Genomic DNA, 28000 nt, shown 5'->3' on the forward strand with positions numbered 1-28000 from the left:
AAAACCATAAAAATTGCTTCACCCAGAGTAAGAAGAAAAGTTCTGATACTCTGATGGAAAGAGTAAATCTGACATTTCTTCCAGCCCTACACTTAACCACTTTTTCTGAATTCCTTAGACTAGAGGAGTGGAAAGAGTAGTACAGTTCATTTGAGGATGGAAAGACTGTGTTTAACTCCACAAAGGCAAAACGCAATGTTAGTAGCAAATTAAGAATCAGCCTGCATGCTGCTCAAGCAGAAATCATACTCTTCTTCTTGCCAGTGTTAATAGACAATTGCTTGAGAAAAGAGGCAGTCTAGATGGAAGAGACATCACCAGAAGCAGGGGAAGGTACTCCTTATCTTTGGTTTCACTTCTTAGTAACTGCTTCTGTAATCAATAGCTGCAGTGAGCAGCAGCATGTGTTAAGAGTGCAGTCAGGAGACTGACAGACCTGTTTAAGCAGAGTTTAAATCTAAAGCTTTAGGATGGATCTTCTTGGATGCCAGCTCTGACAACTTCTTCAGACGTTTCTTCAGCTCCAGAGGGAATTTCTCATAGCATTTCTTGCACACAGGCTTCATGTCAAACTCCACAAATTTATTCCTTTAACACAAAGAACAGTTATTAAAATGGTATTTGCAAACCATATGCTTCACTAATTCAAAGCTCCATGCATCTGTATCAGTGCTATTGCAAGTGTTCTACTCCATTTACAACACAACTAATTTCCTCATTTGGTGATGCAAGTACAGAGACTGGGTACTTATCAGTGAACTGAGGTCTTTAGTAGCCCTAGGTAACTAAGGAGCAAGATTTTGCTATATATCTGCATGTAACTGTCTAGAATAATAATTTTGTTACTGTAGAATGCAAGTGTCACTTCACAGGTCCCCTTTGAGATAAATTAAAGCTCCTTTATATGGCCAGTGGAGCCAACCCAGCAGAGTAGGATAAGGGTTTGAACCTGACAAAGGAGAAATGTAGGATTGCTTTTTTTTCTGTCCCTCTTCTAGATATTCGAAGTAAATAGCACAGTATTTTATTTCAAAATAATCTCTGCAATAGCAAATATTGTCATTGAGGGCAGCGACCACAGTTAAGGAGACATGGAGGCTGCAGGTTGCTCAGGACAAGCAGCTCCTCAAAGTTTAGAGCCTTCCCTTCGTACTGCTGAATGACTCCTCCTCTTACCCAATCTCTTTACAGAATAGATTAGGAAGGAAAATAGATCAGAGAGGATGCTGAGTGCCAGCTCCCTTTCAGTGCTGAAATCAGTGGAATTACAAGTACCTGCCCCCACAGAGAAAAGGTATATTGGCCTTCAGAAAGGCAGTAGCTCACGGCTCCTCCAGGCTGATATCCTGCCTTAGGGGCAAATGTCCCACACGGTCCAAAATATAAACACTGACTTACTTCAGTGTGAGCTTGACGTTGCAGGTGGAGCAGGAGAAGCAATTCACACACCAGGCCTTGTTAAGAGCTGATACCACTGCAAAAGTAAAAGCACCAAGTAAGAGGAAACTAACGGATTATTTGAATTCAGATTTCTACCCGAATTCAAATGAAGCCAGATGTGAAAACAGACACTGTTGTCTTGCAACTGTGGGACTGCAACAGCTGCACTAACAAATGAAACAAGGACAGCAACCCAAAACAAGGAGAGAACAAATCTTACCATCTCCCTCTATCACGTGGCTGCAGTTGTAGCAGACATCTCCAAAGAGCTGCACAGAAAAATAAGAACAGGAACTCATGTTGCAAACTACTCATGGTCCCCAAATTACACAGCTGGTGTGAACATTAAATACTAATAATCAAAGAATTCCCAGACACAGCAGTGCCCCCCAAATATACCAATTTAAATCTTCTGAATAACTTTTCATACACTTGCCAAATAGTCTATGTTCCTTTGGATCTCACACCAGTAAATACTACAAAACCTTTTTTGTTAATGCCTCACACTCTAGTACTGTTATAGGATCTTAAAGTCCTGTATATGTGGCAACTGGAGAAGAAAGGATGGGTACAGTATTATGCTTAGTGCAGACAAACATCTCCTGATGCTCAACTACAAACACTAAAATGGAACTACTGCTAAAATACAGCTACTATCAGAACACCAATGCTTACGTCTTATGAGAGTCATTTATCTGACAGAAGAAAATACCATAACAAAAAGTTGTTCAGTCGAATCACACTGAAAAACAGGGTTTGATTGGCTTTTCGACTTTCTTTTAATTGATCTATTTTTCTGTGTTTTAGACGACACAATGGTTCCCTCAGGCCCACAGAAACAAGTAATTATAAAAGAACCCCACACAAATACATTAGAAGTAAAATTACAAGGATTTTAATCTCAACCCATGGTCAGTGATTTTCTGTCAATGGCACAAATTAAAATCAGTGTCCCTAAGACATTTCTATTCTGTTTTCAGAATCACTTTTTTTGGCAAGAAAAGCTATTATTTTTTTGTTAAATCTGACTAACTTCTTAATATTTCATTGCCTCTACAAATTCGGATTATGCAAAATCTGCACAGCTTTGTATATATAAAACATGAAAAAGGATTTGCCAAACACAGCAAGTACCTATAGCAGTTATGGCTGAATTTACCTGGTTATAATGAGTCTCACAATAGGCCAGCCCTTTTTTTTCGTAGTGTCGGTGTCCCAAGAATGGCTTCTCACATTTGGCACAAACAAAATGCTGTAAAAGAAAAAGACCAAAATTCCATGGAAGGCAAAACAACTTTCCCATCACCAGGGAAAAATATGGCAAAAAATTGTAGCTCAATACAAGACACTTGATCACAGAACAGTTTGGTATGGAAGGGACCTTAAGGCTCATCTCATTCCAACTTGGCCTTGGACACTTCTAGGGATAGGGCAGTCACAGCTTATCTGAGCAGCCTATGTCAGGGCCTCAGTACCCTTACAGGGAAGATCTTCTTCCCAGTATCTAATCTAAATCTAGCTCTTTCTCTTTAAAGCTGTTACTGCTTAATGCTTTAATGAAGCACAGACAGGAAAGATCTTCATGGAAGCAAAAAAAGGGGAGATATTTAGTCTATTTATAGTAATTAAGAGTTGTGTTAAAGATGCCCTGCTGGAAGGGCAATCACCTTGTGTCTGTCCTGATAGACTTGTGGACTATGATCATGGCTGTCTCAGGGAAGAGAAGCAGGAAGATAAATACAGTTGGTATAAATACACCTCAAATGAGCAGCAGCGTCTCTCTCAGGTCAAGCCATAGGAGGCATAAATGACTGAAACAAAGATCACTAAAAATCTTCAGAGCGAGTTGTGACAACTCAGCCGAAAGTTATAGAAACAATGAGCTGAAAAGGCTTAAAAACAAGAATTACTCAGCTTTCAGTAAGAATTCCAACACTGCTAGGTAACTCAAACTGGAGAGGATATATGTAAGTACATCATACAAAATATGTAAATTTATTAGCAAGTAAATGCTTTTCAGTGAACCCTATTCTGCAAGGATCATGGAAAAAAATTAAAATTAAGGTTATTACAGTCACGAGAACAGCTTTCTTAGGAATCTTGGTGGCCCTGCTGTAACTCATTCACTCACAAAAGGTGAAGACAATCCAAAAATTGTCAAGGGTTTCATCTGAATTCATATATTACAGACCACTTGCACGTCTACCGCTTCCAAAGAGCTCTACTCTTCTTCCAGACCAGTTCCTGAAGGAAGTTTCAGACTCAGAGAGGCCTCACCTCCACATGCCACTGCTTGCCCAGCGCGTTGACCACGCGGCCCTCGATGGGGCGGCGGCAGGCCCCGCAGATGGGGATGCCCATCTTGTCGTGGCACGGCAGGCAGTACAGCTCCCCCTTCAGCTCCCGGGCCTCGGCAGTCAGCTCCTTCCTGGGAACACAAACGTGCCCCCAAGTAAGAACACGGAGGGAAACTCTTCAATGTGCAGGAGGAAGTTTTGGAAGACTGAACTTGGAAGGTAACTCAGGCAACATTCCCACTACAAATGCAGTCAGTAAGTTTAGCTAGTGAAATGCAGTTATTGCCAAGTCATCTTTAAAAAATTGCTTTCTCAGTTTGCCAGACAAGAACATATCTGGAACATCATGTCTGGATACTCTCACGGACATAGTACTGCCCCATTCTGGGGTAGTACTGTGCCCAGTTAAAATGCCTTCATGGTAAGTAATTCAGATCAGACAGGTATCAGCATGGCAATGGACAGTGCCACAAGATTGACACAGCTCATCAAGCCATTTTTTGTTGTTTTTTTTTTTTCCTATCCAGGAATTCTAAGTGAAACTAGTTTGGACAGCTTGGTAACTCCTATCTTTGGAAAACTGTACTATGGTAATCTGCACACAGCCTTTCAGATAAATTCATGCCAAGAAACTATTTTCACTTTCATTGTAAAATAGCATTATCCAATGTTAGAATAAGAGAATACTGAATGGTAAAAAAATCCTAAAATTCCTGTAGTTCTTCCAAACTTATTTCAGTTTCTCCTCACACAATTTTCATTTGCTCAACAATGTGAAGGCAGCAAAGTTTAGACCTAGGGAAGGACTGCCCTGCTGACTCAACTGTTTGTCTCTCTTTTTCGTCAGAGTTTACAGTACGACAACATACCCACAGTGGGTGCAGTTGAAGTGATCTGGATGGTAGGAATCATTCCTAAACATCAGAGGCTGCTCATCAATTATCAAGTGGCACTTCTGACAGATGTACTTGCCCAGTCCCTTGGCTTTTTCACGGTTGTGGCAGGGTCTGCACAGATGCCTGGTTGAACAAAGTAAAGGAAAGAAAATATTTAAAAACTCTTTCTTCTAAAACAACATACATACATTTCTCCTACATACTGTAGGAAGTACCTTATGTAACAGCACTGTCTTCTGAGGTCAGACTAAATATAATTCAATTTGGTATCCAGTGTTTCACACTAGCTGCACAGAGAAGAAAATGAGTATAAAGCAGCCACAGAGTTGTATTTCCTTAGAATACTAGTCCAGCATTCACTGATTTATATGCCATCAGGGGTATCATCCAGTCATTCTTCTAGGGATCCTTTCCAACCCTCTAAATCTTTTCTGATAGATGGGCAAGGAAAGGTGGCAACACCCTCTATTTATAACTAATGAATCCAACCATAACAGAGGCATTACAGCACTGGCAGGGAGCCAAAGAGAGAGCATACAATGGATCAAACCAAAGTGCACTGCTTGAATGCCTTTTACCATGGCTGGATTCCTTAATTTTCAATATCTAGCACAAACAAGAGACCTCTTCTTGCCTACAAATTCCTTTTACTCCTAAGTTAAAGGAAATTAATGACTATGCAATTTTATGTGGTAAAAACAGCTGTACTTCTAGCACATGTTCTTAAACACATTACAAGTACACTTCTGAACAGGCAGATAATCCAAATTTCTGGTAGAAAAGCTCAGGCAAAGGCATAAAAAAACTTGTGAAGGCTCATGAAAGCCACCAGTTTTATCCAAATATTTAGAAGCTCTGAGGAGAAGTCGTTCAGTTTACTTGCCTATTCCCTATCCCTCTAGCTGCAATGCTGTGGGCTGGGAAGAATTCATGATAAAAGAAAAATGACAGATTAATACTTCTATGGGTTGCTTCATCCCAAAACCAAGAAATCTGCTTAATTCCTTTCACAGTATCGCTATGTCAAACACTCACTGAGATTTTACACGTCATTCTCAAAACACATCGGGCAAAAGAAAAAGTTCAAATGGAAAGGGCAGATTTATGGATTAAGTAGCAGGTTCCTCCCAGAGGCCCTTCCAAAATTCTGCCCTGATGAATTACTTACCCTCAGATCTGTAAAACGGGGATAAGAATACAAAACATGTTGTTGTGAGGCCTCAAACATTTATGACTCTCAGCTGGCAGGTGCCTGTCTAAGTGCTAAGTATCATTATTATTCTCTCCAAATCTGAGCCCTCTGTCAGCAAGGGTCTCTGTCCAGGGCTGGAAGTACTGTCCGCCCAGACGGAGTCCAGAAAAAGCAGACAGCACCCCATTATACGGAAACATGCAGCTGTGCTCATCCCAGCATAAAGGCATCAATTTTATTCAGCACTGTCAAATGCAGAATAATTATACAGGGCTGGACATGGGGACCCCGAAGCAAGAGTCCTGAAAGAGACCCCTCTCATTCAGCTGAATGAGATGCCTTCAGCCATTTGCACTGATAAACTATTATCAACCCCCTCCCCACTCACAAACCCTCTGCCCTCCCACAGGCCCTCTCTATTAGAAGCAAAGGGAAGTGTTGGACAGGCTAAGCTGTTACCATAGCAGCCTCCCCTTTCCCTCACCCTCTCCCCCTCCACACCATTATGGAATTATCCCATTCTGAAATGTCCTGTTGTGTCTGTTAATACTAGATTTCCCCCAAACAATGCAACTCTCCACCCTCCTAAAATAATCAGAGGATTCCAAGGATTCTGTGTTTAGGGCTGGGGGTTCAGTAGCAGCCTTCAGTAAGCACCATGAACACTGGAATATTCATGCAGGATACTCATATCTATATGAGCAGCAGCAGCCCCAGTGCCAAGAGATCAGCTGGGATGAAGACTGCTCCTCAGTGCTGGGGTGTCCTCTCCCCTGCTCTGTTGTGTGCCTGAGCTGATAATGTGCTATCAGAGCAAGGAGGACACTATATAGAGGGGCTCCCCTTCTGACTCTCAGCAACTCTGCACTCTCTTGGAATCATCTTGTTTGCTCTGCTCTGCTTCTACCTAGTTTGCTGTCATCAGGGGCTCGCTGAGATATTCTCCAAAAGGACCCTTACACTCCACCCACAGGACTGCATTGCAGAGGTAAGAGACCAACTTTTGTTAGTAGGAGCTTAAGGAGCTTTTTTTTAAGGAGCTTTCTTAATGGCATTAGTTTTAGCTGGTGCCAATGAGGAGCAGTACACGTACCAAGGTGGATGAACAGAATGGAAATGTCTGAATCTAAGAACAGGCAGCATTTTCTGAACTTCAAAGAAAAATTTCCTCACCTTTGTTTGCATCACTCCTTCAAAACTAAAAGGGTTTTCAAACTTTTGTACCTAATGTACATTTGTGCCAGTTGTACAGTATGTCTAGTACTCTATGACACTGCTTTGATGGTCACAAAACACAAGTATTTCAGCTGAAATACAGGCTCAGCAGAGAGTGATTTTCAGGAGAACAACTTCAGTCAGAAACTGACTATTTCTAATGAAGAGTACTTTGAGTGAAAGATAGGAGACACTCATTTGACAAGAAACTAAACTCATAATCATAAAAATGCACAAGTCAGTATAATCATACCAGAAACTGCTCTAGCTGAGAGCAAGAACAGGAATTTTTGATACCTACCACAAACCCTAACAGTTTATCTGCACTGGGCAAACAAAAGCTCCAAACTAACCAGGTAACTGTGTACAATGAGCTAAAGATTTCTCCTGCTAGTTCTTTCATTAATGACAGACAGAGCATCTGGTGGAAGAGTGATTGCCTTATGTCCATACTGACAGCCTTGTGAATTGTTCTCTTGCTTGCTTCTGAGCAGAAGAGAAACAGGGCAAAAAATATGGTCAGTGTGCATGCATGTATTTCAAATGAGCAGTGACATCCCCATTAGCCCTGGGAGGCCTGGGATAATGGCTCATTCCAGAACAGTGCTCTGTTTAGCAATACATAAATCACTAAATAATCACACAACATCAAGAGTGCAGTCCAAGCAGAAATTATTGGATAATGAGCCAGACTCCTAAAGGAGTTTTCTGTCTGTGGAATGAATGCCTCTTGCCCCATACAGCTTAACAAAGACTACACATTCTAGGTCATTTCTGAATGTTTCTAGTTTGCTCTTAGCATTTATACAGACTATAGGAATCCCAGTGCTTTGTCTGTAAGCATAAAAAAACTAAACACTTTTATTTTAAATTTATAGGATAAATCCAAGGAGAATAGGAGTAGAATTGCAAGTAACTGCAAAAGGGCTTTCAACACCTTCTAGAGGACACACTGTCAGAGAATTATTACTTTTCTAAAGCTGTAGAATTTTGTTGAAAACCTGTACAGTCTAAAAATAAGCCAAACAATTAATTCTAGTGATATGTTGGCTTTTTTCTGAACATACTCAAGTGCTACACCACTATTTTCACCCAATAACTAGAATTACAAAAAACCCCAAACATTAAAGCTGTAATTAAAACTTCCTTTTAACTTAAAACATAAGCAAAATTAGAAAGAGGAGCACTTTCCTTTTCTGTAATTTCTAACCAGACAATGAAAAACATCTCCCTTCACTTTACTCCAAAAAGTAAATTAGATAACAGCAGCTCTCCTATGAAGGCCATCATTTGCAAAGATGGAATCTATTTCAATTTTATCATTAGTTCTGAGCCTCTCTCTTCCTGACACTGACATACTGGGATTCCAGATAGCTCTGACATTCTCCCTTCTCCAACCCACAGCATTTTGCACCGACAGCAGATGTGGTATAGAAATCCATAGCAGACTCAATGTTGTCATCAGTGAGGATAAAACTCTCAACTTTTAAGTCTTGCCTATTCTAAGTCTGGCACTGACACGCAGCTGAATCTGAATTTCCAAGATCTGCCTTAGGAAGTCAACTCAAGTAGAATTGGTTCAGTGTATCATGCTGGTAAACCCCTAATAATTAGCTTGTTAATAGGGAAAAGTTGCTTACTCCTTCATTTTGAGAACTGACTTAAAGCATTATCAATAAGACAAGAGCCATCCCAGTCTGCTCCATCAGGCAACCCTGGTTTCTGCCTTTTCAGCTGCTCTAAGCCAGTGTTTACTGCTTGCTCAGGTGTCACAACCATGGATTTAGCCATAAGACCACCCCATCCCTGACAGGTGTGCACATAAAGATCACCTGATTTACACATTTTGCATTTGGAAAAGCATTAATTAAATGATGGGCCTGACACAAAAAAAAAAGGCTTAAAGCTAGAACATGAGGTAATAAGCACCATCATAAATTAATAGCCAGTAAAAAGGCATGGTCTCATGTGCTTCTCTTTTGGTATGCAACAGAAAAATATATATTCAAACTAATTCCATCCAGGGAGGACAAGTTATGAGTCAATGTTACTATCCCATACAAACTTTAAACTCTAGGGTTCAAGAATACTTGCAGGTTTTAGTTTGTAAAGGACAAACGAGTAATATAAACAAAAAATTGTGGCCTATTCTATAAACTTGTGACTTTCACATAAAAAAATGCAGTAAGGCATTTTCTTTTTGTATGTGAAAGTACAATTTCACAAGTATTTTTATAGATAAGAACAAGAGGGCTGTACAGTCTTCCTTGCACATGCAATTGCAAGTAATGGCGAGACAGCAACTTGCTATAAATACTCAAATCAAGAAAGGTTTCCAGGCAATGCATGAAGGAAGAAGGGCCCCCTGTGGCCATAGGAAGAACTTCCAGTTTCAGAATTTCATCCAGTCTCCCTGCTGTTGACTTTGTCTCTTCAACTGTGAACCAAACACAAGTGATCCAGCACATTAATCTCCAGCAATTCCAGTTTTCTGTTCACCTGAAAGTAACAGGAGCCAAACTGAAGATATTAATTACCTTGGAATTTTCTAACATTTTCCAATGTATTTGTTTGTCCTTAATCTTATTTCACATTCTCCATGATCCCAGTATTTTTAGACATCTGAACAATGAGTTCTGTTGAGGACCTGGACACAGTGCATAATAGATGTATTTAAAGATGTATTGAATATCATGGAGAAATGGTCAGTCAGTACAAAACACACTGGTGAGCAAAACGGAGGTACTGCTGCCCAAACTGTAAGGATTACTTGGATTCCACACCTCTGAGGAATTCAAGTAATAGAGACAATGCCGGAATTTCAGACCACCTGCATTTCCCTACCACCTATACCCACAGACAAGCAATGTATAAAAAGCCATGCATAGGTGCCCAGAAAATCCCATCACACTTCCTGATGTTGATGCTGTTCAGGACATTGCAAACAGAGACTGGCAAAGATAAGACCAGTTTTACTAAGCTTCTTGTAAAAGGCCCTGGATAAGCTACAGCAAAGCTCAGGCTTTTGAGGGAGGAAAAGAGAGAGCTGTGGTGGAAGATAAAAGCTGCAGGGAAGGATGACACTTTGACAGGTGACTGACAGCATGGGCATTATTTCAATTCTTCCCCAAGTCAATTTGGTGTCAAAAGACATGTTGCTACCCATCTGAAAAGTTTCCTCCTATATTGCAATGAGATGCATTTGCCTTAAATACAGGACTTTAAACTAAAATAACGCCCAAAGGTTTTCAGGAGCCCTGTGGATTTTTTCAGTAACAGAAATATTTGACCTATTTTTTCTCTCTTTTAAGAACAAGATAGATCTTCTAAGCTAGATCAGCTTACAACAGATACCTATGCTCAGAAAAGCTGAGCTTCTCATGAACTCTTCAGTCTCTAACTAGGCTTTCAAACTGAAACATGGCAAATACGTTCTAGTTCAATACACACAACTCACTCCTACTCCTCTTAACCAGACACACAAGTACTTCACTACCTGGTTATACAACTGACCTCAACACAAGCTGGAGACAAGCTCAACACCAGCAGGCCAGCTCTTCACTGGAATTCCTTCCACAGGAATTACTGCTCTGGTGAACTCTGGTAAAATTTCCTCACCTTTGTTTGCATCACTCCTTCAAAACTAAAAGGGTTTTCAAACTTTTGTACCTAATGTACATTTGTGCCAGTTGTACAGTATGTCTAGTACTCTATGACACTGCTTTGATGAGTGCTAAGCAGAGGGTATTCAGAATTCTAATATAAGATTTAAATTCAGACTGACATGCCATACTAAACACTAGCAAAAAGGAGACCATGCTGACTTTCATGTGTGGGATTTTGGGTCTTGTTTTTTGTTGTTGTTTTCCACAAACCCAGGTTCTTTTGTAATAAACTGTTTTAATTCTTTCACATTTAGGGCGTTTTATTCTTCAGAACCGTGGGGAAAAATGAATGGGCCAGCAGCTTCAAGCCTGCTCTTCAACTGCTCAAATCGATCAAATTTTGCTTTGGAAACATCAGAGCAATGTGGCAAAGAGACACACCTTGAGAACATGATTTTTGCCACTTTCTACTTTCTGGACTTCATCCTGGCTTTTGCTGGCAATGCTCTGGCTCTTTGGCTTTTCATCCGGGACCAAAAATCAGGCACACCTGCCAACATTTTCCTGATGCATCTTGCTGTGGCTGACCTGTCCTTTGTGCTGGTACTTCCCACCCGCCTGGTGTACCACTTTTCTGGCAACCACTGGCCATTTGGTGAGATCCCATGCAGACTCACCGGCTTCCTTTTTTACCTCAACATGTATGCCAGTATCTATTTCCTGATGTGCATCAGTGTTGACCGTTTCCTGGCCATTGTGCACCCCGTGAAGTCCATCAAGCTCCGCAGGTCCCGGTACGCCCACGCGGCATGTGTCTTTCTGTGGGTCATTGTTGGCGTGGCAATGGCACCTCTGCTGCTCAACGTGCAGACGGTCCACATGAAAAATACAACTGTCTGCCTGCAGCTCTACAGAGAAAAGGCCTCACGTCACGCCCTCGTGTCCTTAGCAGTGGCATTCACCTTCCCCTTCGTTACTACTGTGACTTGCTACTTACTCATCATCCAGAGCCTGAGGAGTGGGAATAGAGTTGAGAAACACCTGAAGGAAAAAGCTGTCAAAATGATCATCATGGTCGTGATGATCTTTTTAATTTGCTTTGTACCTTATCATGTCAATCGCTACATTTATATTCTCCATTACAACAGGACCAAAGCTTCCTGTGAAACACAGCGTCTCCTGGCCCTCAGCAACCGCATCACCTCCTGCCTCACCAGCCTCAATGGCGCCTTAGACCCCGTCATGTATTTCTTTGTAGCTGAGAAATTCCGTGAGGCTTTGTGCAATCTGTTTTGTATTAGAAAGACCGTAACGTTGCCTCAAACATATGAGGGTAAGACAAATGAAAGCTCACTAAGTGCCAAATCTGAACTGTGAACATGACTCTAGTCAGTGTCAGCGCTTCATCTTAAGAGCACTCTCTTCCACCAAAACCAGCTGAGAGCACAAATATGCAGCATGACAGTCCACCCAGAGTCAAACTCATCCTGAGAAGGGAAGTTCTGTTTTCATGGGGATGCCATTAACAAGAACCCCTCTGACCATAGAGAACATATGTTTGTACTACTGAAACTGCAAACAGAAGGACAGTCCTACTGACTTCCAAGAAATTAAACTGAGGGTTGAGTGCTTAGGAATAGGGAAGGGGACAACGAAGGAAATGGACCCATGAATTTTTTTTTTCAAAGAACTTAATTCTCAAAGCACTCAGTTCTTCTTCTGCACAATGCATACAGCCTTATTTAAAATTTCACATTGTGCCAGCAGTAGAGATCTGCTCCTGAGATAGACCTGCCTGATGAAAAAACCCACATTTGTGCATCTTGTTCAAGTCTCTGAATTCAAAGTGTTTATATGTAAGAGAGAAAATTGGTACTAAATGGTGACAAGAAAAAGAAAAAAGACCAGAATGAAGCAATGAACCTAGCCTGGACAGGGAATGAGACAGAAAAGATTCCTAGCTTTAAGATGGTTTACAGTTCTTTTTTGTGACTTATCTAGCAAGACTATTCCTTCACCATGGACAGAGCAGGGATTATCTTTATTCTCACTGATAGAAAATTGTATCCAGCAGAATATGCCTGGAAATGACAGGCAGACTAGGGCAGACCAGGTACAATGAAAAGAAAAAATAAAGAATGCAAGAGCTTCCAATAACATTTACTAGAAGACATTTACTTCAATGCTATGGAGATAAATATTATAGGACATGTGACAGGTGAAATACACTATTATGTAGATACACACACCTGTCTCTCTGCTATGCTTTTGGGAACAAGTTCTTTACCATTTTAGATTTGGTCCACAAATTAGAAAATCAAACATACTTTATCTTGCTTGAACTGCTTTTATCCTGATTGCTTCCTCAAAAAGGAAGAGAGTTAAGAGGACTCCCTGCTGGACAGGTACAAGTATATGATCTTTTCCTCCTCCCTTCACCATTTAGTTAGTGAAAATATAAACTCTAGGAAACTACAAGGCTTTGCTCATAACATATGAAAGCCCATAATTAACTCTGAATTGTGCAACACTGCTAACTGCTGGATTGTTTCATTTCCTTATAATGGTATGCTTTTAAGCTCCTTTTGTGTTTTCATTTCTTATTTCTGAATTAAATGCATTAATCAATTTCTATGATTCATTATTGTATTTCTGCATTTAGAATGAATGATCTCTGAAGACCAGTGGAATCACAGGCTGAAAAATCTTTGCTGAAATCATTGTGTTATTATTTTGGCCTTTTGCTACATCTTGATTTCCTGCTCAGCAGCTTACTTGATAAACAGCCTGCCTAAGATCACGTAATCCCTTTTTCTCACTTACTATGCAGCCTTCTGCCTGAAAACCCTTTCTTTTCCAGAACCCATTCACTAGCCACTAAAATCTGATTTCCTACATGTTTCATTGGATGAAGAACTTTCCACCTAAAAGTTTATTCCTAAAGCTTCTTCTGTACCTTTTCAAGCTTTCCTTCTCAGTGTAAAACTAACTGACCACCCTCAGCATCTCACAGCTGTACCAATAACACACTGCTAAAACTTCTGACCTCCTGCTCCATCTTACCTGCCAGCATTCTTCACAAACCCCAGGTCAGCAAGGGTTACATCGCAGAGCTCACAGCGGAAACATTCCGGGTGCCAGTTGTTGTTCATTGCCTTGATAACACGCCCAGTAATGAACTCACCTGCAAAAGGAAAGCATGAGATGCACACAGGAAACAGTATTATCAAAATCTACTGTCCTTTGTAGTCCTTTCATTTTAATTCCACAATTACTATTACAGTCTAACTTTGAAAACAACCCCAATTATTCCCACAACCAGGATAACCCAAAATCACTGCCAGTGTCATGCCTTGTTCCCACCCAGAGATCCTGACCCCTTAAAGTGACTCCAATAATCCCAGCCCAAGGCTGGATGTCACAGCAGGGCTGTGAGGTTTGCAGAGCCCTGCAGTCGTTAAGCCCTGGTGTTGATATTTGCCACTTCTTACCACATTCTCCACAGCAAGGAGCAAACAGCATCTGGAAGTCATGCTCACAGTACTTCCTACCTTCAAACTGCAAACAAAACAAGAGAGAAGGAGCCCTCATGAATAACTGAACTACTTTTACATCATCACAGTCCAACATGATTTTCCATTAACATGACAAGTCAAGGTCAGTCAAGTTTTCCCCTTCTAGCCCCCTACACACATTTTTCAACTCCTAAAGGTTCTCCTTAAAGAAATGCCCACATGTGGCGTCAGGCTCATGGTGAATTTGCACAGCTAAATTAATAGCAATGATGCTACAAGACAGTAAAAATCCTGAAGAACACTCCAATCCTTCTCCTATAGTTTCTCCTTTAATTTCATTTTTGCTTTAATTTAGTTCAGAACTTCTTCTCCTCTGACATGAGTATAAAACTCCTGTCAAAATAAAATACAGCAAGTTTAAAACAATGTGTTATTCAAAATACGTGCTTGTGCACATTCTGCAAAAAAATTTCAACCTAGCTTTTAAATGGGTTCACTTATTTTTTTATGTTGCCGAACTGGAACAATTTGGTGCAATAGGTTTAAAAATAAAGAAAAAAATTCACTTATGTCTACTGAAATATAAAGGCCAGGTTGGACAGTGCTTTGAGCAACCTGGTCCAGTGGAAAGTGGCCTTGACCACAGCAGGGTTTGGAATGTGATGATTCGTAAGGTCCCTTCCAATCTAAACCAGTCTGTGATTCTGTGATGATCACCAAAACACTTCTTATTTTCTTTCTCTAATGTGTCTTACCCAAAGAGCAGCTTTTGCTGTTACTGAAGGAATATGTGAGAAGCAAAAAAGGGAAATCAGTTGGAAGCTCCTCAAAGAAATGACAACAAATGTTTAGGGCTAAGAAATTAAACGTCCAAGAAAGATGAGAATTCCTTGCATTTTACCACAGCTATTTCTCTTCTCTTCCGACCAGTCTGAAAACTCACCTCATAAAAGAGTCCCTCTGGGAACTGCCGAAAGCACTGAGCACAGACAAAGCAGTTCTCATGATAGAGCTCCCCATTGCTGTTCACAATCCTCTCTGCAGGATCAAACCGCGTCTGGCAGCGCTCACACACCGCATTCGCCAGAGCATCAGACATATTACTGGAATAAAGACAAGAGTAAGAATGTTTATAAACACAACATTCCAGCTGCTTTAAACATCCTTTTACATGAAAAAAAAGGAAAGATCAATGAGTCAATGAATCACTGACATTGGTCAGAAATAAGGTTTTGACAACGCATATGGGGCAGATGAGGTCACTTACTAGATGTACCTATTAAACACTTCTGGCTGCTTTACCAATATTTCACCCCATTACATCATCCTGCTAATAGCTCAGAGCAAATATCCACAATTTTTCACAAACCAGCAGTTTGGAGAATAGTAAAATCAGTGATCCTGACTTCTTGGGTCTTCTGGTCTCAGGATGTGGATTTTCTGACATGTGATAAACGTTAATATCCCACTGCACTCTCCCCTTTACTGTCAGCAGTAACAAAGCATTTCCCCCTCTACAGTCCCCTGTCCTGACAAATTAGCTCAAACTGTCCAAGTGTTACAAAGCTATGGGCAGGGAGAAGTCCCTCTAGCTGGCTTGGCCAGTGCCTCAGCTTCATTTCCTCAGAACGGGAGGATAAAATTCCCTCAAGCCATACTTACAAATCATGTAAAGAACACTTCCTTGATCTACCCTAAAATAAGGAATCACCCTAACCTCTTCCACAAAATTTTTATGCCTGCCATCATGCTAATCTAAGTTCATAGAGTTTTAAAATGTGTATCACCTGTGCAAACCAGGAGGGAAAAATTACCAGGCACATATCAGTTTCCTGTTGCAGTGTGCAACAGTCTTTTAAACACCAGGCTATCCAATAGTATAAAACCTCAATATTATTTCACTTTTATATATAGAAAAACTTTTTTATGCCTTCTGGACACCTTTCGAATTCTATGATTGGAAAGACTGCAGTTTTATAGGTGGAAGTATAAAAACTGCCACCATGTTAAAAAAAATCTCCAAACTACTTGTATAGTACTTTTCCTGAGGTAGGTAATACATGCATGAAATTAAAGCTTGCTTTACAAGGCTTTTTTCTTTCTCTTTAGATTCAAAGTTACTCTGAGTTGATTTTCCATTGTTAGTGTTACTCAACAATCCAACACCTTCCCCACCTCTTCATGCAGAACAGTAATTCAAGAAGCTTTTCCAGGAGCAGAAGATTCTCTTTGCTCTGCTCTGAGACATCCCCCTCAAAAACAGGCCACTGTCTGTATTCCAGGGTGTCGTGCCCTGAGCTCAACTGAGCAGGGAGCAGCTGCACACTCCCGAGGTAACACAACCAGCCCTGCATTCAGCTGCCTGAGCTGAGCCAAGCATCTGCCCTCTGCAGACTGCACTAACATCCTAGGCTGTGACCTAGAGCGACCCCCCAGTAAAAACAGACTTTCTTTCTACCGCTGCAATGCAAAGGGAGGCAAAAACCAAGAGAGACCACAACAGTTTCAAGAATGGAGTACCAATTTAGCAAAAATTTGTTAAAACTTGTTTCCTTTTTGCAGTACAAAGGATATGTAAAAAGACAGACATGGACTAGAATTATGGACAAGAGGAAATTCTGTAATTCCATAAACTAGAGATCACAGGTTAAAGCATTTTTTATCCTGACACCGTACCAAGAGAATAGGTCAGCACAAAAACATCACAGTCTGCGCAAAGCTAACACCCAATTGGTTTGGTTTTCAGTCACCACTCTTCCAGCTACACCACACAAATCTGTACCAGGACTTCAAAATATCATCTTTCCCTTCAGGTACTTTTTCCCTGTTGAAAAATTCAGTTCTTAAATTCCAAGACTTGAGCTAGCCAACAGCCAAGATTAATAAAGACTGATGTCATCATAGTGAAAAATCACCTCTGGGAAAAAAAACCAGATATTCTTATCTGTATCAAGTATTACATGCTAGACACTAATAGCAAAGCACCATGTTATGTTGTGTTTGTTGGGTCTTTTTCTTTATAAACACGAAATTAACATTTTAAAAAATCCTAATTTTCTTTCTTTTTTCTTTCTCCAAAGGGACCCACCTTTGGGGTTCAACATGCAGGGTTAAACTCTGCTAGACCAGAGCAGCCACCTCCACAATGGCAACTCTCAACAACTCAAGCCTGCAGCCTGCACAGCCAGGTGCCTGCATGAAACACAGTGCAGCTGTCACACTTGACACCAGACACTCCAGGAGAGATTCCCACACAAGCCCCATGGCTGTCTTGGCAAGAGAGATAATGATGACACAGGCTCTGTGATGCTGCTGCTCCTGACAAGATTTCCCTAAAGGCATAAGATGAGCATGATACAGTCTGAGCTGTCCATGGAAATGAGCTGAGTGTGACTCATCATGCAGATGAGAGAAACTATTAGTCCAGAAAAATATAAATTAAAGAACCAGTACAAAAAATAACTCAGTTCTCTGCCTCAGCTAAAACTCAACTGAAACTTTTGGGAAGAGTCAGACTACCAGGAGTCAGCTGAACCACATCAGCTCCTGACCAGTGCATCTCCTGTAATGCAAACCAGCAGCTGTGGCTCTTCAACAATCCACAGCGAGAGTTTTGCATCCTTACTCTTTTTCCATTTATAACTCTGCATCCATCCTCACTTAAAACATTTTATTGTTTTGCACTCAAGGTACAATTTGCCACTTCAGCATTTACCTGAAGATACGACTTTGCATTTATTCAAAGGTTTTACTTTAACACTTGCCATTTTCTTCATTTTCCCGAGAACACAACCTCTGTGTGTCCTCTTGTTTATACAAAACCGAGCATTTTTTCAACAAGCTCAAGGTTAAAATTAACCAAAGCTGGAAGGAAGAGGGAGCACCGTGCTAATTCAGAGCAGTTTTATGATTCAGTTTACTACACTGCTGCAAAAGCACTTCTGGCAGGATGTGGAAAGGAAAGATAACACCACAACCATCCTTTTGATAGCAGTACCAGGAGTAACCACAAAACTTTGACTTGCTGTGCCACTCATCAGGTATTTACACCTAAATCTTTCCCACAAAGGACAGTTCCCCAATATAGAATGCTTCTTCTATTCTGTTTGCTCATTGATTTTTTGCTATTCAGTAAAATAAAGAATCTTCGTCTGTTTTAACAATAAGTCAGTGACACAAAGACAGGAAAGGCACGATGAGATCAGCATCCTGAAGTTATCCTGCCCTGCACAAACCCCAAAGCACCAACATTCAAACAATGCTTTCCCCAATCTTTCATCATTATCTGCTGTACCTTTAACAAATTATCTTATTATCAAAGAAAACAAAACAATACTTTGAGATACAAGAACCCACAGCATTATCCAAACCTCAGTAGAGAGCAAAACCTATGCAAGGGAACCCAAAAATGCATTTTCTGCTCATTCTGGTCAACCAGTAGGAGCAAGTGTATACAGAAAATATCACAATATGATTACATTTCTAGTATGCATGCAGAAACAGATATGATAGTGAAACATCCTAACTGGAGGAGCTACTACCACGTGTGTGTGTCACAGACATCAGCAGCCAAGACAAAAATGAGAGCACTCCAGGAGAGGGGCTGGTTCCCGTCCCCACAGCACGGCTCAGAATTAGTGCCTTGAAGTCCTCAATGTTGACAAAGATACAAATGAAATCTGCTGGGACAATACCAGACTTTATGATTAATTTCACAGATAATGACTAATGCAAAGACAAAAGAAAGAGGAAGGGTGTCAGCTCATGAACTAGTGCTGAAAAACACCCCTCAACTACCCTTATCATTCCAGTATCTCTTTGTTGCAATTGACATATCTGAACAATCTTCCCAAACTGAATTAACTTCTTTAGTGTTGCTATTATTAAACTTGTCATAAAATGTTGGAAAAAAGTAATTCCCATTTGTTTAATGCATGATTTGTTGTGCATTTGTTAAATTATGTGCATAGCTTAACATTTTCATCATTTCTCCTTCTGCTTGCATTGAATTTTCAGCTCATGCTAAGTATTTTTTCACTGGCTAAACAAGAAATGAATAGTGTTTCTCTCAGTATATCTTCCTTAATAAAAAATAAACACTTTTCTTTCTTCTTTAGAACACAGGGATAATCAAAATTAAGAAAAAACCTACAAATGCAACTTATGGTCACAATATGGAAAAATATCTCCTTGGGCCTATGAGCAACAGCAATTTGCAATTAGCAGAAACTGGAGGCTCTAAAATAATTAAAAAAAAAAAAAAGGCACATTGCAGCTGAGGCCAGAATACAACATCTATATAGTTGGCCTGCAGGAAGCTGCAATCAGGTTCTCTGAGACCAGAAACACCAAAAGTCTCTTGGTATTCACACAGAAAAAAATCCTACGCCATGGATACTTGGCAGTCCCTCTCAACACCAAGACATACTTATTGCCAGTAAATCATGACCTATTACTTAAAAAGACACACAGTCAGCAGTGTTCACTCAGCCCAGGCAAATATCAACAACATAACAAAATGTACAGGTTTTAAATAAATCATGCCTCTTACACAGGAAAACCACTCTTTTATTATCAAGCATGTACCATTTCATCCAGAACACCTATTTGATCAATAACTCCTTATGCACATTCAATCTTTGTCTACTTCACTTCTACTATCTCAAAGGAATTTAAATGTGATGTTTGTTTACCAGCACTGACAACACAAATCATTCCCCACGTATTCATCAATTATCACCAACTAGCAGCAGCACTACAGCTGCTCTCCTTTGCCTGAAGAAAGGACACAGACTATCACAGCCTGTCAGGAAGGTGAAGCAAAAATTATCACTAGCTCAAAACCCATGGATAAAATACAGTAATTCAGGAGAGAAACATCTCAAAGGGATTAAAATTTTCAGCACTGTCACCTGCTCAATAAAACCAAAATATATTTACTCTATGCTTACTTTGCTTCAAGAACTATGATGTGAAAATGTACTCAATTTAACTGCACATCTGCTTTTTCAGTGCTTTTCTTTCCTCTCACAGGTCTCTTCCACACTTTTCACCTTCCCTGAACAGCATTGTCAGCACTCGATGGCATCATCACTTCCTTTACTACCTTGTTAGGCCCCCTCCTCATTAAATTCTCATACATTCACACTCACAGCTTTGTGTAGGAAAAATAAAAAAATTACCAGCTAACTAAGAGCTACAGGCTAAAAGGAAAAGAGCAGGAAAAGGAGAATTTTAGTGAGGGATGCACAGTTCATGTTGAGAGGCCAAATTAATTCCTCATTTCCAGGTAAGCATCAGGCTTACGATTTTCTTCCTGCTAAGAAAAGTCTCAAATTCAGAACTCCTGACTGCTAGAAAATCACCTCTCCTGGATGCTCACTGTTCTCTCCAGTGACACAGACTTGAGATCCCATATTGCTGCTGCAGCTCACAGTTCTCTCAAAGAAACTAAGTTTTATTTAACTCCTGTTAATTTACCTCCTGTATAAAATTAACTAATGAAAATTCAGAGGTAAAATTTTAATGTGAAGCATGGAATAAGTAATGATCGTATCAAGCAAGGGAATTGTCTGGACAGATTTAAGAAGCTCTGGTTTACACATTCCCATGAAGCAGCTACATTTGAAAGTTTCAGTTTCTGAAACTGGAGTTATTTACAAAAACTAAAATAAATGAACTTGCTATTAACAGTATAGGTAAAGAATTGACTACTGAACCCTAAAACCCAAGGAATGATAGAATTTAATCAACATTTGGAAAAATTACTGCATTTCAGCACTTTTTACTCCCACAGTGCCCAAATGCTTCACCATCAGCACTGTCATGGTTTGATGCTGGCCAAACACCAGGAACCCACAACAGTCACTCACTCGCCCTCCCCTGCTACAGCAGGGTAGAGGAGGAAAAAGAAGACTTAAAGGGTTCATGAGTTAAGATAAGGACTGGGAGAAAACACTTCAAGGGCAAAACAGGCTCAACTTAGAGGTATAAAGTGAATTTCTTACTAAAAAGGTCAGAGGAGGATAATGAGAAGTAAAATAAGCCCTTAAAACATCTTTTTCCCCCCAGCCCCTCCTTCCTTCCCACTGAGATTGCAGGGAGACAAGGCATGGGGGGTTTGGGTCAATTTGTCAGGTCTCCCACTGCATCACAGCTTCCTCCAGGCATCCACCTCCTCCAGCATGGGCACCTCCCCCATGGGCTGCAGCTGGATCTCTGCATCCCTGTGCATCCCCATGGGCTGCAGGGACACAGCTGATTCACCATGGTCCTCATCACAGAAGAATCTCAGCTCCAGCACCTGGGGCCCCTTCTCCCCCTCCTCCCCTGACCTGTGTGCCCACGTTGTTTCCCTCACGTGTTCTCACCTCCTCCTCTTCTCTGGCTAGAAGAAACTGTGCCCCACTTTGTTTTAATTCTCTTTTTAAATATGTTATCACAGAGGCATTACCAATAGCTCTTATTGGCCCAGCCCTGGCCATATCCATCTTCAGAGTTATCAGACATTGGTTCTGTCAGACGTGGTGGGAGCTTCTACCAGCCTCTCACAGAAGCCACCTCTGTGACCCCCCGCTACCAAAACCCAGGCCGTGCAAAACCAACACAAGCACTAACGCTGGCTCTGAACAGTCCAGTACAGAGCTCAAAATGGGAAAGGTTCTCCATTGTTGCTTTCCTGTTATTGTTAAAACTGAAAGCTTTCTCATCAGGAAAGTCCTTTCCTTCTTAATCTACTTGGAAATGAAAACAAACAGACCTCATCCCCTCTGGCTCCACGCAAACAGCTCTCACTTCGCATAAAACAGCCCCAACCACCAGAACCGAAAATCTATCAAATCCTGGAAAATGCTTCAACAATGCCATTCCCTTCATGTCGGAGACATACCCAGGAATCGCGGCTGCCGCGTGTGCCTGGCCGCTGAGCAGAGACCCTGTGCCGCTGAGCCGATCCTGCCGGCGCTGGTAGAGCTTGGAGGCCGCCAGCCCCTGCAGCCTCAGGCCGGCCATGGCACCCAGGCCCTCGGCAGGGGAATGCACCGACACAACTGGAGCAGCACCAGTGCTCACTGAGTCACCTTCCTTTGCGGAGTTGCGTTTACATTTTAGAAGAGCTAAAGCAGGATGCATAGACACCCGGTCAAGCACTGTTTCTTACAACCTCTCTGCCATTTTGCCATGTTCTTAAAGATCTGACAACCTCTTTCCTGCACTCCACTAGTAATTAGCTACTTAACGCAGCACACTAGGGGCTGCATCAGCACCTCATTATGAACTAGCCTTGCAGAGTGCATCCGTATAATTGTCACAAATGAGGTAAAAAAAAACCCTCAGCCTTTACTTAATTAAGCCACTTAAATCAAGAAAACTTTCTGAGCAAAGCACAGAGAAATGCAGAAAGGCAAAGCTCATTACTAACACTCTTGATAGCAAACACTGTAATTTACTGCAGATCAGTATCTGACCCTGGCACCTCCACACGCTTTCCTGCAGGCTGCCCTATAACACCACGTCCTAAGGACACTGTAAACAACAGAATTGTTCCTTCCATTTGGACAAAGCATATTCCAAGAAACAAGCTTGCAAAGACTTCTGCTCTCTGGACTCATTGCAGCCGGCAGCAGTCGCAGCAGAAGGTCAGGAAACAGGGAGGAAGAACATACTTGGCATTCCAGTCTCCAGAGCTCTCTGGCCTTCAAGTATTACCATGAAAAATATTTTAAGAGTCATTACTAACAAATTACTTTTTAGTAAATTGTTTAACAAAAAAAAAAAAAAAAAAAAAAAAAAAAAAAAAAAAAAAAAGGAAGGAAAAGATTTTTGTAGCATGAGCATGAAATACAGCTTGGAAAAAAAGTTAGAGGACTGATGACTACATGAGTTCTAAACGAATATTAGTGAACAGGAATCTCTTCCGACACCTAAAGAAAAATAAGGGTTTGCTAGGGCCCAGTAGAATAGGCATGAATAAAGGACAACATACTTTTGAAATCCCAGATCAGCAACCTTAAAATCTACAATGCACCCCTCAATTCCTTGAGTTTCAGCTCCTGACCTGACAGCAATGTGCCACTACCATTTCCTTCAGACTAATGTAGTTTATCCTTTTCTATTTTAGAATATAAATGGAATAAAGAAAAATATCCTCCATACTGGGTGTCTTTGCTGACCTTTGAAATTTTAGAGCAATAAACCATTTTAAAAATGTAAGATTAAATCACCTTTTTACTTCTAGCACAAAGCAAAATATTAAATCACCACAACATTCATCTCTCTTATCCTTAAGGAATCGGACACCAACCCTCCTCTCTCAAACACTGAAGCTGTTACCTGACTCATATATGATTCTATTAGTTTTCAAATAACCACTTCCATGGAAACTATTACTGTCTTCTTCAAAAGGGAAGATGAGGGGATTAAAGAAAAAAATAACAAAATCACAACAGCAAACATCCTGTCTTCCCATCCCTCAACACAAGCTCACTCTCTCCTCTCTTGCCACCTTACACATAAAAAGTGAAAATGCACAGGTCTGTTGTTTCTTTCCCTCTTGATAGATTGGTTTTAAGAGACAGGGTTGATGCTAAACTCTTACAGGTGGTTACTTTCTAGGCCAAAGCAGAGAAGAAAGCAGCCAGACTTCTCTCAGGCATTTTCAGGTTCTTTCAGAGAAGCAGCTCTATGGCCCCAGAAGTGACTAAGGACCTTCCTATCTAGAAGATATCTAGAGAGCAACAGAGTAAGAACTTTCCACCTAACAGGTTATTCCCAAAGTTTCTTCTGTACCTTTTCAAGCTCTCCTTCAGAAAGGAGAACAAATTTAGATCAAAAGACTAAGATTAAAACCCCATTTTCAATCTAGAAGAGCAGAAATAGTTGCTTCTAATTCAGAGAGATCTCTTATTTAATGCAGGTAACTGTCTACTCAGCACCAAGAACCTTTCATAGTATTTTCCTTCATACACCTCTCTCTTTCAAACCATTTTACTTGTAAGTGGTTCATGTACAGCAGCAGCAGCTCTCTGCCAAATTAAAAAAGCATCTAACCAGCTAGCCTAATTGAAAATAATATACTGTTATTTCTTACCTTCACTGGATTAGGGACAATCAATAAGCGTATCTGTAAATGCAGCTGCTCTTCTTTTGTTGACTACAGGAAGTACATAGGCGTATCCAGATCCCAATTCGACCAAATATAGTGGTAACAAAAATTTCTTATGAAGATAATTATGCTCTGAAACGTGCCCTTGGGAAATATTTTTTTTCTTGGGCTTTATATCAGATTAATTTCTAAAGGCAACACAAAACAGCCCAGGCATTTTTCACCTTTGGGTTTTCTTATCAATGCCACAGCAGCAAAGTCTTAAAGGAAACTCTCTTCTATTCTTGTTTAGTTTCTACTTTGGGCACTTGACAACGTTTTGCTCGCTGGTCATTGACAGAATCTCTTTCTTAGGAATAAGCCCATCACAAAGACAAAGAAAAATAAACCAATAAAATCCAGCTAACCAGACAAAAATAATCAACCCCACTCCAAACTCCAACAATCCTCAAAAAGGTGAAGGTCAAAATTAACAGGTGGACTAAATACATTAAATACAATTCTAGAAGGGGCATTCCCTTATTTGTTGGCAATGAAATACCATAGTTAACTTCTAGATGCTCCAAAAATCACACCAACTGCATTTATCAACACTGAAAACCACAGAAAGACTGCTTAAAAACATACTGCTTTTACATCTAGCACATTATCTTTTGCACAGAATTTGTTTTTAAATTTGTAGTTAAAACAACATGTAAACTAAAGTGTGGCAGGCAGGTCAGGGAGGTGGTTCTCCTCCTCTATTTCCCCAATAGCCCAGACCTGGCAGTCACAAATACTATTTCTAAAATCCAATTATCTAATTATCAGTTTTCTCTACCAGAACACAATCCTCATACCGTAAAAATGTAACTAGTGATATGTTTAAGATTTGCATTTCAGTTGCTAGATAGTCACCTAGTTACCAATTTTAGTAATTTTTTACTATGACTACACAAAAAGATGCGCACTTCTCTTTTCTGGGCTTTTATTTTTCTCTAATGCTAAAAATCAATAAATCAAATCATTGCAGTTTTTTTAATTCAGAGGATGCCCTCTGCTCCCAAATCAGACAGAACACAATGAAAATGGAGGTTTTTTTATGTATTTTAATACTAATAATGCATCTGTAATCAGAGTACCTAGAAGAGAGTAATTTCATATTTCTGCTTTATAAGAAAGGTGAAGTGAAAAAGAATACTGTTTCAGCATCTCATGTTCTTCAGTCTTCTTCACTTTAGAACACTGTAAAACAACACAACCATTCCCTGTGTCAGCAGTTTGAGGATCAAAAGCACATTTATGTCCCGTTCCTGGCTCAGGAAGGTTCCCACTGATAGATATTGTGGGGATGCTCCAGCTGTGAAGCAGTTCATCTCCTCCCAGAACCCTGAACCATGTCCCAAAAGCTGGAAAACATCTGACTACGTAATGTCAGCAGACCTGAAGAACTACCATATAACAAACATGGAACAACATCTGGGTACCACTCAGCAAAGTGACCTGTAGCTAGATGTAAGGAAGAACATTCTCAATGCTGAATTATTTCCAATGCCATAGGAGTCTGTCCCAGCCTGAAAAACAACACTGAACACGGTGCTTGTCAATGGCATCGGCCAGGCAAGGTGCTGAGCAGTGCAACGTTACACAGACACTGTAAAGCTTTGCTGGGAAACTACTACCCTACATGGATGATACTATTAACAAGGAAACAGCCAGCTGAGTTACAGCTGTGACTAACAACTTGGATAGAACAGTTAATTGTCCTGTCCTGAGAACAACAGCAGACAGAACTTTACAAATGTTCATAGCCGACAAACATTTCTGAAACCATTAAAGAACACCCATATTCACTTTTCATAAGCTAAAGCCAAGGCCTGCTCATTTAAACAACCCTCTGAAGTAAACCCAAGGAAAAGGGAACAGCATCACTTTGTTTGCATCACTTTGAACTGCATACTTTGTAGTGTCTCTGCTACCTTGGAATTGCCCACCCATGCTCACACCTCACGCCAGAGCTTCCAAAGGAACAGTGCTGCACTTCAACAGGCAAGTTTCAGGGGAAGCATGGAGAGAAGACAAGGATTACTGTTCCCCAGCACTTCCCACTGTCCTCCTGAGTGACCTCACCTGAGGTAAGCCTGTCATTCTAAACAGTACCATGCCACAGCTCTGAAAAACTACAATCAGCTGGGTTCATTCAGCCACAGTCCTTTCTAAGTCCTCTCCATCCTTTCTCCATTTTAGAGCTGGGTGGGTGCTCATGACCTGTGAACATTTAAGGCTCCTGAGTCTTCCTCTAGCTGTAAGAAAATGAATGTAAACTTGTAAATACACACCGATTTCACACGTAAGAAAAATTAAAAAGGGGACCCTCAAAGACACGAGGCAAACCCCAGAAGAGTTCTGAGCATGTATAATCACCCAAAATCATCAATTTGGCATCAGAGACCAAAGACAATACATGAGCATACACAATTATCCAGCAGGTTCTCACATCCAACAACCCCACTAATCAGGATCCACTTTGAATAGTCAGAAAAAGCTCCATAATACAAACATCAAGACTTGACACAATAGGAAAGTGAATACTTATACACAAAGTGCTTTGACTCCATCTCAGTATTCTGAATCATTAAGAACAGCGCTTCAGAACTACAGTAAGATAGCAGGACTCCTGAGGGTGAGTATCCTAAAAAGGGCACCTTGCTAATTGGAGTATTATTTTTTTGTGCTTCTCACCTCCAAGACATTTCACAAAAGCTTATTTCCACGAACTGCTTATAATGTCTGGGTTTTATTTTACAGATGGGAGAAAAAAAAGTAACATTAAAGCACTTGGCAAACCCTCGCAAAATGCCAGGAAATGCCTTCCCCGCTCCTCTTTCCATTTATAACTAAAATGTCAATTAAGTTGCTTCACAGCGTCTCCACTGTCAGACAGCATGAGAGCAGAAGCAAGCTCCAGATTTAAACAGCTCCTGGAGCATGTTAACGCCAAGGCCAGCTGGAGGAAGCGCAGAGTCAGTCTGTGGGCAGAGGAGCTGCGGTAGATCAGCGCGAAGGGCGCAGGCTGCCGGCCCGGGTCACGCCATGCGCCCACGGCCTGCAGTGCAAGGCCAGCTCAGATCCACGGCTGCTCCCGCCCAGCTCTGCCTGTGCCCTGCGCTCCGCCGAGTCCCCGGGCAGGGCTCAGGCACAGCGGGGCAGCTCCGCGCCGGCACGCCCGGCCGGAGCACGGCCCGCTCCGCGCACGCCTCACGGCAGCAAAGCGCCCTGCCCCGACCCTTCCCACCAGCCCCCCACGGCACGGCGGCACCCGGGGGAGGAGGAGCCGCTCCCGACCGCACCGGCCGGCACAGGGCGGTGAAGGCCCCCGAGTGCCCGGCCCCCGAGTGCCCGGCCTCACCTGCCCGTCATGGCGCCGAGCCCCGCGCTGGGCCGAGCGGCTCCGGGCGGGACGCGCGGCTCGGACACGGCGCTGCGGCCCCGGCGGCCACGGCTGACCCCGCCCCGGCGGCGGCCCCGGCCCCGCGGGCGTGGGCGGGCACCGCAGGCCTCGGTGACTCAGGGCAGCCCCCCCGGACCTGCGCATACTTTTCCTATAAAGGGAAAGAAATACGGAATAGTGAGGCGGCGGAGGGGAAGGCGGGGAGACTCGGCGGAGGGGGCGGCAGCAGCAGCGCGGGCACGGCGCTTGCCCCTGCCCTGCCGCCCGAGCTGCTCCGCCCCACCCGGCGGCAGTGGGCACATCCCGGC

The 28000-nt window shown here is 41.6% G+C and overlaps 2 protein-coding genes across 2 annotated transcripts; one reads left to right on the forward strand and one right to left on the reverse strand.

Moving 5' to 3' along the window:
• Positions 1 to 27740, reverse strand: LOC136365623 (LIM and senescent cell antigen-like-containing domain protein 2). Its single transcript, XM_066326239.1, has 10 exons — positions 27651 to 27740; positions 15104 to 15263; positions 14137 to 14203; positions 13709 to 13829; positions 4607 to 4756; positions 3718 to 3868; positions 2600 to 2692; positions 1661 to 1709; positions 1399 to 1474; positions 1 to 588 (listed from the first exon to the last, which is right to left on the reverse strand). Exons 1-10 carry the CDS (start codon positions 27659 to 27661, stop codon positions 441 to 443), a joined length of 1026 nt encoding a protein of 341 aa, XP_066182336.1. The 5' UTR covers positions 27662 to 27740; the 3' UTR covers positions 1 to 440.
• On the forward strand, positions 6682 to 12784 carry LOC136365622 (uracil nucleotide/cysteinyl leukotriene receptor-like). The gene is made up of 2 exons (XM_066326238.1): positions 6682 to 6813; positions 10960 to 12784. Exon 2 carries the CDS (start codon positions 10991 to 10993, stop codon positions 12020 to 12022), a length of 1032 nt encoding a protein of 343 aa, XP_066182335.1. The 5' UTR covers positions 6682 to 6813; positions 10960 to 10990; the 3' UTR covers positions 12023 to 12784.
• Positions 27741 to 28000: the final 260 nt, after the last annotated feature.

This window comes from Sylvia atricapilla, chromosome 10 (genome assembly GCF_009819655.1).
Source record: "Sylvia atricapilla isolate bSylAtr1 chromosome 10, bSylAtr1.pri, whole genome shotgun sequence".
NCBI classification, from domain to species: Eukaryota; Metazoa; Chordata; class Aves; order Passeriformes; family Sylviidae; genus Sylvia; species Sylvia atricapilla.

What these genes read in the sequence shown, in the direction of transcription:
- LOC136365622 (XM_066326238.1), top strand. Translation starts at nt 10,991, where the DNA reads ATGAATGGGCCAGCAGCTTCAAGCCTGCTCTTCAACTGCTCAAATCGA.
- LOC136365623 (XM_066326239.1), bottom strand. An exon ending in TTCAACTGCACCCACTGTGG is followed by an intron (nt 3,869 to 4,606) that starts GTATGTTGTCGT and finishes TTGTGTTCCCAG; the next exon opens with GAAGGAGCTGACTGCCGAGG. An exon ending in GTGAGACTCATTATAACCAG is followed by an intron (nt 1,710 to 2,599) that starts GTAAATTCAGCC and finishes TTTTCTGTGCAG; the next exon opens with CTCTTTGGAGATGTCTGCTA.